Source organism: Sinocyclocheilus grahami, unplaced genomic scaffold, assembly GCF_001515645.1.
Source record: "Sinocyclocheilus grahami isolate Dianchi unplaced genomic scaffold, SAMN03320097.WGS_v1.1 scaffold1443.1, whole genome shotgun sequence".
Taxonomy (NCBI): domain Eukaryota; kingdom Metazoa; phylum Chordata; class Actinopteri; order Cypriniformes; family Cyprinidae; genus Sinocyclocheilus; species Sinocyclocheilus grahami.
In genome coordinates this window covers 108,131-123,890 of record NW_015506622.1, presented here as the reverse complement: position 1 = coordinate 123,890, position 15,760 = coordinate 108,131, and the positions used below count along the sequence as shown (strand labels likewise).

Here is a 15,760-nt window from a genome sequence, read left to right as displayed (position 1 = left end):
TTTTTTTTTTATAAATTATATATATATATATATATATATATATATATTAGTATGCAAGGTTTTTTGTTTTGTTTTGATTTTCTTTGGCAATCTGACACTTCGCTAGTAGCGATAACACATTTTTTCTTAAGATGTGTCTTTAGCCTTGTTGTACCCTAATTTTTTTGTTTTTGAAGGGCCTGTATTTTCAACATAATTTTTCTAAAGTAATAATTTTTGCTCATAAGAGGAAGTGCACTATATATAGAAATAACACAATTGTTGACAGGTGACAAATTTTTATGCACAGAAGTGTACTCATTTCTGTTGTGTACTGCTTGTGTTTGTTCTCAATTATCCTATAACTATGGGTTGAAATACAATTGAAGCATGTCTCAGTCATTACATGAGTTCAGATCAGAACATGATCTATTACATATGTGTTTACTGTGACTGGAGATTGCACAATGATCAAAAGTATTAACCTCTGTTTAGCTGAACAGCACATTGAACTTTGTCTGTTGATAAAATATGGATTTAGTTTTGTAGATATTCGTGCAATAACGATGCGATATAACCTCATTTCAGAAGAAGTGAAGACTCAGTGGGCTCTTAACATTCAGAATTAGCATATATGGATTTTTAATTTACACTGAAATGTCTTAAATCATTGTTCAATTGCGTTACTCTTGAAAAGAATTTGGGATTCAATCTAACAATTACAACCATTGTAATTACACAATCTAATTACAACCATTGTCTTACCTGTTTTCAGATTTTTTTGGTTGCGATTCTGATTCTAGTCAAGGTTACATTCTTTCCTTTCTTTTTTTCCCCCTTAAGTTTTGGTATAATTTTGTTACAATACAGTTTACTATAATCCCCACGCTGTTAACTGTTAATTGTTCTAAATAGTTGCCTAGTATGCTCTCTTCATGGTTTTCAACTTGTTTTATTAATATCGTTTTAAATTTAAACTTTTTAAAAATGTTTAGCATTTTACTGAGCGATGTTGGTTATTATTTTAAATGCAATATTTTGTCTTTTCCAAAGTCATTTAAATACCATTTACAAATAATATCTTAAAATTAAATGTTTTCCTAAAGATAAAAAAATATATATAAAAACAATGTAGTATTGTAAAAGTTCTGTAAATATTGTCTTAAATATTTCTATATTTTGTATTCTCAGATGCATTATATGTATCATATTGTAAAGTGTAGAATTTTACGGTGACTGCATGTGTATCCCCAGTTCATGTCGTGTATGTGAATTAAATAACTATTAACAAACAAACAATGCCTTTAATGAAGTTTCAGATTATTACAATCGAAGTGATCCATTAAAAAGCATATTTTATATTTTCTTTTCTGGACAAATTGTCAGAAATAGGGTGAAACGTTTTACAGCTGAACTTTTCTCTAAGGTTGTGTTTCTTTTAACATTGCTCCAGTTTTGGATAACCCTCTCCTGTTCATTTACACACAATCTTCTATGTCTTCCTAATTGTAATCTTACATGTAATGTATTACAATTCTGCAAGTCAGTGGAAGACAATTTTATTTGTAAAACATGTAGACAGATATTACTGTATGTACTATGGTAACACTATATTTTATCACAAGTGCAACTAACAATTCACATGATGTCACATGATGTGTGTTTTAAGTTTATATACAACAAATTCTGTATGTTTTACTCTGATGACCACCAATATTTTAAGCTTGTTGCTCAACAAGGAAGAGATGTTGTAATAATGTTTTGCAAGCATTATAAGGAAGATAATGTAAAATGCCTATTATATTCATACTATTCATATTCTTGTATTTTTTTGACTTTTCTCAGTGGTTTTGTGGGATTACAGATACGTGGAACATCCTCTGTTTACCAAAAAAAAGGAATACAAAGGTGTAATAAAAGTAATTTCATTGACTATGTATATGAAAATTGTTTGAAGAAACACTGATATAGCTAAAGGTGTGATAAAGAGGGGCACATTTTAAAGTTGAATGGATAGCGTGCATGAGAAGCGAATAAGTAGCTGGATTTTGCCATGTGTTTGGAGTCGTCACTTGATGGAATGCAGTTGGGAGGTGGATGGAGTGTCTAGCTCTCTGGAATCATACTCATGGATGAACTGCTCCATGGCCTTGATGCAACGCATGCCAATGTCCCTCAGGTTTTCACGCAGAGACAGCTGAATTGGCTTCTCCAAGGATGGATCCTTGGCCACCAACATCTTCACAACCATGCCAAATGTATCACAGTCCTGCCGATACACCTGCATGGATTATTGATAATACATACACAAAACATTAGAAAAATGAATTAACAATAACACAAGAAATGCTACCACAGATAAACCAAAACACACTTCTATTGATGCAAGCACAAAAGAAGACACAATTAGACAAACAGTAAAAGAAGACAAACAGTATATTATTTTACATTTTTCAGCTATTTCTAATTAATTAGCAGTTTGACAAAGTAGTCTCCATTATGACTAAATACACATTAAGGGAAAAATGGACCTTACAGAATTTGAGACATTATAATTGTATTATTTTTCTGAAAGCTGGAAATTGGAATATTTTGAAAAAAAGCTGCTGCAGGTGACAATGACTTTTCTGTCACTAATATGAGGGGGGGAAAACAGAAATATTGTCATAGAGATATAGAAATATACACTACTCTAAAAATAATGTGAAATGAAGTTTGATGGCTGATGAGAAAACCAAAACTGGCCAAAAAATTTAAATTTGGTCCCTGCTTTATATAGAACTATTTTATAGAACTATAATTTCACACTACAAGTTACATGGTCTAATTCATGTTGGCTATGTATAAAAAAATATACAACTATACTTTGTAATTATAAGCACCACAGGGAAAACTTTGACTGGTGTGTGTGTGTGTGTGTGTGTGCTTGTTAATGAGGAGAGCAAGTGTGGAGTAGTTACTCCCCAATAATAAACTATGCCTAAATTACTTATTAACTTGATACCACTAATAAGGGGTTCAAGCGTGAATTGCTGAAATCCTATTGAATTTGTAAAGATTATTATTATTATTATTATTATTATCAAGCGTGAAGCCCAGAAACCCTATTGTATTTGTAAATATTTTTATTATGAGAAAACCCAAAAGTGGCCAAAAAATTTAAATTTGGTCGCTGCTTTATAGAAATATAGTTTTACACTACAAGTTACATAATACCAGTGCAGGAAAATTCTCTGGAGTCTGAACAGCAAAAGTTATCAAAACAAAGTTCCAATGTTGGTCGCAACAGGATGCCAAAACGTTCAAAGTGGGCAGGGCCACTTTTACTAAAATGTCTATAACTCTTGAATGGAATGAGGTATTTTCACCAAACCCGCAGCACATATGAATGAGCTCAATCTGAGGTCACAGCAAATAAATAAATAGAAATAATAAATAAATTGGGCAGCCCTTTTGTGCACCCCTGCATATGTTAGAGTTCTGTATTCTGAACAACTCTGCCTCTAGAGCCACTGCTGTTAAGCAAACCTTTTGTTAAATATTTGACATTATGTATAAAAAATAAAAAAAAACTTTTGTGAAACTCGTTCCTAGACGATATGTTGCTGCAATATTTTAAAGGGGCCATCGTATGTAAAATGAACTTTTACAAGTTGTTTGATCTGAAATGTGTGTTGGCAGTGTGTGTACACATCCACACTATAATGATAAAAATCCACTCAGTGGTTTTTATTTAATCCCTAAAAATAATACTCCTTTTTCAAATCAAGCAATTCTCAGCTTCCTGTCTGTGTGACGTCACACAGACCAAGGCCCCTCCCACGATTGTTGATTGACACGGCCATCTTGCCTTAGACCCGCCCTGAGTGAGCTGTGAACAGTCAGAACGCCATTGTTTCGACGCTGGAGCAGGAGTAGACAAGAATGGCTCCTAAGAGATTGGGGTGTTTTGTTGTTGGATGTAATAATGAACATAGCAGTCATCATTTACTCCCGACATCTGAGCCGCTGAAGACGCAATATATTACCTTTGATTTTGAAGGGAATGCACCCTTTGATCTACCTAAATGCATCTATGTTCGCGTGAATCATTCATGATCCAGCCTCAACCTAAAGAAAAAGAAGTGAGTATAAGGTTTTTTTTTATGAATCTTTGCAAATCGCCTTTCCTAATAATGTGCTAGTTAGCAAGTTTTGTGGCTAAAGTAAACAGAACTGCTAGTCACCCCACAGAAGAGAGGGGTGGGGTCAGCAGAGCTCATTAGCATTTAAAGGAACATGCAACAAAACAGGTTGCTCTGAAAAGAGCTGATTTTTACAAGGTAAAAAGGGTGATTTTTACACTACCATTGAGAAATTTTAACCAAAGCATGTTATAGACTTTTCATTAAGAGCCTAAAGAATCATATCAACTTGTGGAAAATGGGCATCCGATGACCCCTTTAAGTTTCTTTTCACAAATATATACGATGGTACTGAATGATTGGCCTATTTATGTACCATGGTATTCAATGACACTTCAATAAATTCAATGTACAACATACAAAAAACATGATGAATGTAATGGTACTCCAGATGTTTTCTGTGAAACACCTTGGACTGGAGGGCTGTACAACTAGAAAGATCATCATTGGCATTTCCCCTCATTTTACATATTTGATTTTTCTGAATGTTTCCCTCTAGCTTTCCAAGTTCTTTCTGAGATGGAGGGTTGTTTATGCATTATTTAATTTTCAGTTTTTATTATGTTAGTGTTATATTCCATCTCTACAGTGTAATTCCTTGTTGTAAATTGTAAGTCCTTGTGTGTGAAAACATACTTGGTAGTAAACCTCTTTCTGACTTATGACTTTAACTGTGCCAGTTTCAAATGGCTAGCATTCAGTGCTTTTGTGTATGTCTTAGGGATGGGGAGTCGACTCCAAAAGTGTCGATTTCTTGACTCTGAATAGCTCTAGAGTCGAACTCGCTGACGTCTTCACTGATTCTCAAATTTCTAGAGCCTGGCAGTTGAGTGCAGTGTATCAGCAAAGAGTAAACGAAGTTAAGCGATGATCCGTTTGCAGTGCAGTTCGTGTGGTTTGAATGCAGTGCAGAAGCATCATGGGCTCATTGTTCTTTGTTTGTAGTGAGCTATGATCCGCGGCTATTTACCACCATTATTTTGATTTCAAATGATCTGAACGTTACTAATAATATTTTTTTTGTAGTGCTGGGCAACGATTCCAATTGTTAATCGTGATTAATCGCATGATTTTCTGCAATTAATCGCATTGTTATGCACAAAATATCAATAATGAATTCAAAAGTAGTGTATTATGCACTTTTTTCATTTATAAGTACTGCTATATGAACAAAAGTGCAATCACATTTGATTTGCAAACATTTTAAACAAATGAGGTGCTTTTTTGCAGCAGTATTCCTTTTACATAGTAGCAGCTAAAATATTTCTTGTAAATCTCAGCTTATAACATTAATGTAATCAAATTAAATATAAAACCAAAGCTATTTGCCACTGCCAGGGCATTAACGTTTTTATAGAATATATATCTAATATATCTAATATTTTATAGTTTTTTAGCCTCGATCATAACAGTATAACAGCCACCTTCCGAGTAGAGACCTGCACTCCATTGGGACCCAATGCAACAGAGTGCGGTGCGGGACAACACTTGATGGGCGAGTGTGTAGAGACTTGTGTGTGCGGGATAGGGCTGTCAAAATGGCTGAAAAACTAGATTCGAATTTTGTACTTAAATATTATCAAAATTCGAATTATATTCGAATTTAAAATGCATAATTTCAGTTAGGGTGAAGAAAAGCTTTTGGCTTCTCTTCTGAGGCCACAAGAGGGCGCATCGAGCAAAATATATTACCAATGCACGTTTATTCAGTAAGATAACATGACTATCTGAGAAAAAAAGTGCATAATGTTTAAAATAATGTTTATAAACCATATATAATTCAACAGTGATAATGTCAAATGGAAATTACCTTTATTGGTACAAGTGTGATATTTAAACTGCCCAAAATTCTTTTAGGCTTTTTCACATTTTTAAACATAAGCTCATCATGTGACATTATTAATATCATTATTGCAATTAATTAGTGCTGGGCAACAATTAAATTTTTTTTAATCTCGATTAATCACATGATTTTCTGCGATTAATCACATTGTTATGCACAAAATTCAATAATGAATTCAAAAGTAGTGTATTATGCACTTTTTTCATTTAAAAGTACTGCTATATGAACAAAAGTGCAATAACATTTGATTTGCAAACACTTTAGACAAATAAGGTGCTTTTTTACAGCAGTATTCCTTTTACATAGTAGCAGCTAAAATATTTCTTGTAAATCTCAGCTTATAACATTAATGTAATCAAATTAAATATAAAACCAAAGCTATTTGCCACTGCCAGGGCATTAACGTTTTTATAGAATATATATCTAATATATCTAATATTTTATAGTTTTTTAGCCTCGATCATAACAGTATAACAGCCACCTTCCGAGTAGAGACCTGCACTCCATTGGGACCCAATGCAACAGAGTGCGGTGCGGGACAACACTTGATGGGCGAGTGTGTAGAGACTTGTGTGTGCGGGATAGGGCTGTCAAAATGGCTGAAAAACTAGATTCGAATTTTGTACTTAAATATTATCAAAATTCGAATTATATTCGAATTTAAAATGCATAATTTCAGTTAGGGTGAAGAAAAGCTTTTGGCTTCTCTTCTGAGGCCACAAGAGGGCGCATCGAGCAAAATATATTACCAATGCACGTTTATTCAGTAAGATAACATGACTATCTGAGAAAAAAAGTGCATAATGTTTAAAATAATGTTTATAAACCATATATAATTAATTAAGTTGCTTAAACAACTATAAATAAAACAGCATCATGTATGTATGCATAGTTTAGGGGGAAGTCGTGGCCTAATGGTTAGAGAGTCGGACTCATAACCCAAAGGTTGTGGGTTCGAGTCTCGTACCGGCAGGGATTGTAGGTGGGGGGAGTGAATGTACAGCACTCTCTCCCACCTTCAATACCATGACTGAGGTACCCTTGAGCAAGGCACCGAACCCCCAACTGCTCCCCGGGCGCCGCAGTATAAATGGCTGCCCACTGCTCCGGGTGTGTGTTCACGGTTTGTGTGTGTTCACTGCTGTGTGTGTGCACTTTGGATGGGTAAATGCAGAGCACTAATTCTGAGTATGGGTCACCATACTTGGCCACATGTCACTTCACTTTAATACAAAGGGCGGAAAGCCAATCACACAGAGTACATTTTTTCATTTAAAAACATGAGATGCAGTGGGATGGGGGAAAAAAACCCGCCATAAAGTCTTGATTAATGTTTTTTTAAAAGTTAAACCTACATTAATTTTACATGACTTTCTAAACATCGCTCTTTTGTGCGAGATGCGAGTGCAACGGTGATAGATGTCCCTCTAGAAAATGTGCGAAATATGCGTTCTGTGCAAATGGCTTGATTTCAGTTTTAATGTAAACAAGATCTTCTCCACATTGATGTTTTCGTTTTCCGCAAATTTTTTCAGCACTGCATCTAGTGGCTTCAACTGGATAAGCTAACAAAAACATTATAATGCAACGACACTTACATCATCGCATCTCGTGCACCACTGATAAGGCTGTCTGATGCACACCTAAAATTTGAATGCAACGTTTTTGCATACAAATGTGGATTTTTATATTAAATTTGACGTATATTAGAAATTTGAATTTTATTTTTGACAGCCCTAGTGCGGGATGCGGGAGATAAGGGTGTAGTCACACTATAAGCAATCTTAACAGTGCCCGAGCACGTTTTTACCCCAAAAGCCCGGGTCGTTTGACTAGTGTGATCACTCCGTACTGCGCTCGGTTGGAAGAGGTGGGCCAGAGCGCGGTTCAGTTATATATAGATCAGTGAGTGTGAGCACTAACCGCACTGGAGCGCGGATCTGTAAAGCAATATATTGTGAGAGGGCCGTGTGTTACCTTGTCCCAAACGTCTCAAAATAAACCACAAAGTTAACAAAATGATGCACTCCACTGTGCTGAGCGAGAGCACTTCTCTGCTGTTTTCACGTGCTATAGGAAACTACTTATTTTCCACTTATGAAGTCGTGAGCGCTTCATCATGTGAGCGCTGCTGCAGACTTAGTCCCACCCCAAATTTTTTACACAGTAATACAATCTTTCATACTCACGTTTAAGGTCAAGATATTAAAATTACTTCTGTAATGATTTATATACCGTATTATTTAGATGCTCAAGCAAGTGGCAAAATATAAACACAGCCTGCAGTCTACAGTCATGGACAAAAGTTTTGGCAGTGATATCAATTTTGTGTTTTTCTGCTTAATGTGTATGAACACCACAACAGCTTGTTTTTAGATTATTGTGTAGAGTGATCAGATGCATTTTAAATAACTGCTAAAAGCTTCATTAGCCAAAGAATTAACTTTTCACAAAAAACAAAAACAAAATTACCAGCTAACATTAATTGACTAATCATATCAGCAGCACATGTGAAAGTGTGAAAGAGTACTAGTCAGTTGAAATCACTATCATACTAATTAGATTGTAAGAGCAGACTGATTCCTATAAAAGGAGGGAAGAAGTGCTTCCAATCATTGTGTTCTAGTTAGCAATGGTTACCTCCAAAGAAACACGTGCAGCCATTATCGCTTTGCTTCAAAATGGCCTCACATGCAAGGAAACTGCTTCAAAGAATATTGCACCTGAAAGAACCATTTATTGGATCATCAAGAACTTCAAGAAGAGAGGTTCGACTGCAGTGAAGAAGTCTTCAGGACATCCCAGAGTGTCCAGCAAGCGCCAGGACCGTCTCCTCCTGAGGACTCAGCTACAGAACAGGACCGTCTCCTCCTGAGGACTCAGCTACAGAACAGGGCTGTCTCCTCCTGAGGAGTCAGCTACAGAACAGGACCGTCTCGTCCTGAGGACTCAGATACAGAACAGGACCGTCTCGTCCTGAGGAGTCAGCTACAGAACAGGACCGTCTCGTCCTGAGGACTCAGATACAGAACAGGACCGTCTCGTCCTGAGGAGTCAGCTACAGAACAGGACCGTCTCCTCCTGAGGAGTGAGCTACAGAACAGGATCGTCTCCTCCTGAGGAGTCAGCTGTAATCGTGTCACCAGCAGTGCAGAGCTTGCTCAGGAATGGAAGTAGGTTGGTGTGAGAGCATCTGCACACACAGTGAGGCCAAGACTTTTGGACAACAGCCTGGTGTCAAGAAGGGCAGCAAAGAAGACACTTCTCTCCAAGAAAAACATCAAGGACAGACTGAAATTCTGCAGGAAGTACAAGGATTGGACAGCAGAAGACTGGTGCAAAGTTATTTTCTCTGATGAAGCTCGCTTCCGACTGTTTGGGACATCTGGAAAATCGATTGTTCGGAGAAGAAAAGGTGAACGCTACCATGAGTCCTGTGTTGTACCAACAGTGAAGCATCCTGAGACCATCCATGTCTGGGGTTGCTTTTCAACCTAGGGAGTGGGCTCTCTCATAATTCTGCCCAAAAACACTGCCATGAATAAAGAATGGTATCAAAACGTCTGGCAAGAGAGACTTTTTCCAACGATCCATGAGCAATTTGGTGATGATCCGTACATTTTCCAGCATGATGGAGCACCATGTCACAAAGCAAGAGTGATAAAGAAGTGGCTCGAAGATCATTACATTGAAATTTTGGATCTGTGGCCAGGCAACTCCCCGGATCTCAATCCCATAGAAAATCTGTGGTCAGTCCTCAAAAGCAAGTGGACAAGCAGAAGCCCACAAATTGTGATCACCTCCGAGAACTAATACGGCAAGAATGGATGGCCATCAGTCAGGATTCGGCCCAGAAGCTAATATCCAGCATGCCAGAGCGAACTGCAGAGGTTATGAAGAACAAGGGACCTGTAAATATTGACCCATTATATATTTTTTGCCAATAAAAGCCTTTAAAACTTGTTTATCATTGTTTTTCAATATACCATAGAAACATGTGGAAAAATAATCTACAAATACTGAAGCAGCAAACTTTGCAAAACAAAATTTATGTCACTGCCAAAACTTTTGGCCATGACTGTACTTAGCCTACTACCTTTTAATGTAAGATATCATTTTAAATTAAAACCTATCATTGACAGAAACAGCCGTCTCAAGCCTTTTCCTTCGCATTACACATTACAATCCTGCTGGTCATAAAGAACTTTGTTTTTCTAACTCTACGAGTGCCATCTATGTTGCCATAGGCTATTTATTTAAAAGCGTAATCGATTACCCTAAAAGGAACTTTTTCCTTGCTTTACCCCTATAGCTAAAAAGCCATGTTAACTGTAAAAACAGACTTTTAGGCCTGCTTATTTGTATTTATGGTGTAATGAACAAATTTTGTATCAATACATATTTATTTTTACAGTGAGCAATATGCTGTCGCTTTAATTCAGCGTGTGCAGCACATCAAAAATAGACTGGTGTGGAAACTCTTGGTAAACGATCACTGCGATGATAAACAAAATAAACAATCACTGAGTTTACATTTGAATGTTCTCGTATATATATTGTATTTGTTTTTGTAATATCAATGCTGTTTAAGACAATATAGCACCATCCCCTGACCATTATAATGTGACGAATTCATTCAAGAATACCTTATTTAATTCTAACATAGCAAATATTCCACCACGACTGTCATGCTAAATGGATTCGAGGATTCCATCGACTCCTATGTGGGAGTTGGAGTCAACTCTGAAAAACATGGAATCGAACACCCCTAGTATGGCTGCAGTCAATAGCAAGTGTGTTGGCATGTCATTTTCCTAGCATCAGATATTTACACGGAGATGAAGTGGCAGCTCTAAAAGGAATTATGCATACTACCCTTGTTTTCTAAATGAAGAAACAAGGGCACTCTCTAGTTTTGAGTCTACACTAGTAATTTCTCTCTGACCAAGAATTGGCTCCTTTAGCGGACAATCTGAACAAGATGATGCAGAGCCCCAGTTAATTTCACCAAAAAGTGCACCTGTAAAGATGAGGCTTAGGAGCCATCTGCTAGTAGACTGGCATTATTATATTTAGGCTTCAGAGGTCGTCACTCCCTGCTTCCCATTCAGGCAAACAGCATTTTTCTTAGGAAATATAAAATCTAGTTGTATTTTGTGCGCTGACTATTTATGTGGTTTTGCCTCATAGGATGTCTGATCAGGGTTACATATAACTACGGTGACTAGGAAGGGACTTGTTTGTTTCATTTCGTTTTGTCATGGCCACGAAATAGTAACAGGATGGAATGTCATAGTATGTTGAGTCGAAGACATGCAATGTGAAGATGTGGTCTTGAGATTGTATGTTGAGGAAAGGCCTTTCTCTCGTGGCGGCAAGTTTAATGTGTGAACAAACCTGTGCAAGACCATAGCCTCCCAGAATTATGAAGAATTATTATTATTAATACATTTTATTTTAAATTAAGAATGACAAAATAGTGTGGAATTAAGATACAGTGGTGGCCAAAATTCTTGGAACACTAGTATTTTAACCAGCTAAAAATGGTTCCCCTTCAGGAATTCGAGATGCGTCGAGGTCGCTTTGGGAATGCCTCTGCGTGACCGCATTCTGAAGCACGTGTCAAATCAGCCCAATGGAGTAGCGAGATGTTACGAGTGATGGATGTGATGAGTGTCGAGACAGAGGAGACTGTGGACTCGCCACCACCGTCCCTCGCGTATGAGGTGTGATTCGTGATTATGGGGTGCAGAGCGAACTGCAGAGGTTATGAAGAACAAGGGACCTGTAAATATTGACCCATTATATATTTTTTGCCAATAAAAGCCTTTAAAACTTGTTTATCATTGTTTTTCAATATACCATAGAAACATGTGGAAAAATAATCTACAAATACTGAAGCAGCAAACTTTGCAAAACAAAATTTATGTCACTGCCAAAACTTTTGGCCATGACTGTACTTAGCCTACTACCTTTTAATGTAAGATATCATTTTAAATTAAAACCTATCATTGACAGAAACAGCCGTCTCAAGCCTTTTCCTTCGCATTACACATTACAATCCTGCTGGTCATAAAGAACTTTGTTTTTCTAACTCTACGAGTGCCATCTATGTTGCCATAGGCTATTTATTTAAAAGCGTAATCGATTACCCTAAAAGGAACTTTTTCCTTGCTTTACCCCTATAGCTAAAAAGCCATGTTAACTGTAAAAACAGACTTTTAGGCCTGCTTATTTGTATTTATGGTGTAATGAACAAATTTTGTATCAATACATATTTATTTTTACAGTGAGCAATATGCTGTCGCTTTAATTCAGCGTGTGCAGCACATCAAAAATAGACTGGTGTGGAAACTCTTGGTAAACGATCACTGCGATGATAAACAAAATAAACAATCACTGAGTTTACATTTGAATGTTCTCGTATATATATTGTATTTGTTTTTGTAATATCAATGCTGTTTAAGACAATATAGCACCATCCCCTGACCATTATAATGTGACGAATTCATTCAAGAATACCTTATTTAATTCTAACATAGCAAATATTCCACCACGACTGTCATGCTAAATGGATTCGAGGATTCCATCGACTCCTATGTGGGAGTTGGAGTCAACTCTGAAAAACATGGAATCGAACACCCCTAGTATGGCTGCAGTCAATAGCAAGTGTGTTGGCATGTCATTTTCCTAGCATCAGATATTTACACGGAGATGAAGTGGCAGCTCTAAAAGGAATTATGCATACTACCCTTGTTTTCTAAATGAAGAAACAAGGGCACTCTCTAGTTTTGAGTCTACACTAGTAATTTCTCTCTGACCAAGAATTGGCTCCTTTAGCGGACAATCTGAACAAGATGATGCAGAGCCCCAGTTAATTTCACCAAAAAGTGCACCTGTAAAGATGAGGCTTAGGAGCCATCTGCTAGTAGACTGGCATTATTATATTTAGGCTTCAGAGGTCGTCACTCCCTGCTTCCCATTCAGGCAAACAGCATTTTTCTTAGGAAATATAAAATCTAGTTGTATTTTGTGCGCTGACTATTTATGTGGTTTTGCCTCATAGGATGTCTGATCAGGGTTACATATAACTACGGTGACTAGGAAGGGACTTGTTTGTTTCATTTCGTTTTGTCATGGCCACGAAATAGTAACAGGATGGAATGTCATAGTATGTTGAGTCGAAGACATGCAATGTGAAGATGTGGTCTTGAGATTGTATGTTGAGGAAAGGCCTTTCTCTCGTGGCGGCAAGTTTAATGTGTGAACAAACCTGTGCAAGACCATAGCCTCCCAGAATTATGAAGAATTATTATTATTAATACATTTTATTTTAAATTAAGAATGACAAAATAGTGTGGAATTAAGATACAGTGGTGGCCAAAATTCTTGGAACACTAGTATTTTAACCAGCTAAAAATGGTTCCCCTTCAGGAATTCGAGATGCGTCGAGGTCGCTTTGGGAATGCCTCTGCGTGACCGTATTCTGAAGCACGTGTCAAATCAGCCCAATGGAGTAGCGAGATGTTACGAGTGATGGATGTGATGAGTGTCGAGACAGAGGAGACTATCCGGAAGAGCGAGGAAAGGCCTTTCTCTCGTGGCGGCAAGTTTAATGTGTGAACAAACCTGTGCAAGACCATAGCCTCCCAGAATTATGAAGAATTATTATTATTAATACATTTTATTTTAAATTAAGAATGACAAAATAGTGTGGAATTAAGATACAGTGGTGGCCAAAATTCTTGGAACACTAGTATTTTAACCAGCTAAAAATGGTTCCCCTTCAGGAATTCGAGATGCGTCGAGGTCGCTTTGGGAATGCCTCTGCGTGACCGCATTCTGAAGCACGTGTCAAATCAGCCCAATGGAGTAGCGAGATGTTACGAGCGGGGTGACGTAAGCACCAGAAAGTATAAAAGCACATCCGGAAGAGCGCAAACCAGCTTCTGCTCTTCAGTAGCACTCTGTGTACGAGACTGTTGTCGTGGGGATCGCGGGTGGATTTAGCGGAGGGATCCGAGACGGGCTCGTCCTTTTCTCGGTCCTCACCCGCTAGATCCGCGGCTCTCTCTCAGTGTTCGGAAGCCCGCACTGCGGTTTCTTCCCACCCCCCCAGAGAGAGACAGACGCTTCATCTATCTTCCTCCGAGGAGGTGGATGTGATGAGTGTCGAGACAGAGGAGACTGTGGACTCGCCACCACCGTCCCTCGCGTATGAGGTGTGATTCGTGATTATGGGGTGTGTTTTGTGCAGTTGCATCAATATTTTATCAAAATAAAATATAGTTTGGCCAGCCTAGAAACAGGACGCTCATCCTAAAAATAATTAGACAAGCGTTTTCTGAATCCAGATCACAGCCTTCACGACGGGGGCCTTCCGTTTTTCCCCGATCTCCATGTTGAGGTGTCAAGATCGTGGGAGAAAAGGTGTGGGACTCACGTGGTGTCTGTCTCCTGCTCGAATCGAGTCAATCCTCACGACAGTCACGAGAGTAAGAGAAGGCCAGTCACTCACTGTCAAACAGTTTCAAAGGCTGTTGGGCCTGATGGCAGCGGCGTCCAACGTGATACCTTTTGGCCTGCTGTACATGAGACCCTTGCAGTGGTGGCTCAGAACCAAGGGATTTTCCCTGAGGGGGAATCCGCTTCGCATTATCAAGGTCACGTGGCGATGCTTACGTGCCTTAGACATGTGGAAGAAATGTTGGTTCCTGGTTCAAGGCCCGATGTTAAGGGCTCCTTGTCGTTGCGTAATGCTAACGACGGATGCCTCTCTCACGGGCTGGGGAGCGGTCATGAGTGGCCGCTCTGCCCAGGGTCTGTGGGAAGGCCATCATCTCTTTTGGCACATCAACTGCCTGGAAATGCTGGCCGTGTTTCGAGCTCTGACACACTTCCTTCCAGACCTAAGGGGGCATCAATTGCTGTGTCTGTGTTCGCGCCCCTTGTACAAGCTGGCACGCCAGATCCTTCTGTGGGCTCAGGGGAAGCTCCTCTCTCTAAGAGCAGTTTACATCCCTGGGTATCTAAATCAGGGGACAGATATCCTGTCGAGACAGGGGCTGAGGCCCGGGGGGAGGAGGCTCCACCCCGAGGTGGTGGAGCTCATTTGGAGGGAATTTGGCCAGGCGGAAGTGGATCTATTTGCGTAGGAAACGACACACTGTCCGCTCTGGTTCTCCCTCGTGCATCCAGCTCCACTGGGGCTGGATGCCATGGTGCAGACGTGGCCGAGGCTTCGTCTGTATGCTTTTCATGTGCTTGTCCGCACAGACAACACATCGGTGGTCTCCTTCATCAATCGGCAGGGGAGTTTGTGTTCACGCCCCTTGTACAAGCTGGCGCGCCAGATCCTTCTGTGGGCTTAGGGGAAGCTCCTCTCTCTAAGAGCAGTTTACATCCCTGGGTATCTAAATCAGGGGGCAGATATCCTGTCGAGACAGGGGCTGAGGCCTGGGGGGAGAAGGCTCCACCCCGAGGTGGTGGAACTCATTTGGAGGGAATTTGGCCAGGCGGAAGTGGATCTATTTGCGTAAGAAACGACACACTGTCCGCTCTGGTTCTCCCTCATGGTGCAGACGTGGCCGAGGCTTCGTCTGTACGCTTTTCCCCTGATCGCTCTGCTCCCGGGAGTTCTGGCGAGGGTACGCCGGGATGGGGTCCGTCTGTTGCTAGTAGCCCCGTTCTGGCCGGCCCGAGTATGGTTCTCGGACCTGGTGTCCCTCCTCGACGGCTCTCCGCTGGAGATTCC

At 39.2% G+C, this 15,760-nt stretch overlaps 1 protein-coding gene across 1 annotated transcript in view; it reads right to left on the bottom strand.

The window, feature by feature from the left end:
* Positions 1–1,234: 1,234 nt before the first annotated feature.
* Positions 1,235–15,760, bottom strand: part of LOC107570339 (periphilin-1-like) — a 106,378-nt gene continuing 91,852 nt past the window's right edge. Inside the window, exon 5 of the mRNA XM_016256562.1 lies at positions 1,235–2,260. Coding sequence (XP_016112048.1) covers positions 2,048–2,260 — 213 coding nt within the window. The 3' untranslated portion in view covers positions 1,235–2,047. The remainder of the gene's footprint in view (positions 2,261–15,760) is intronic.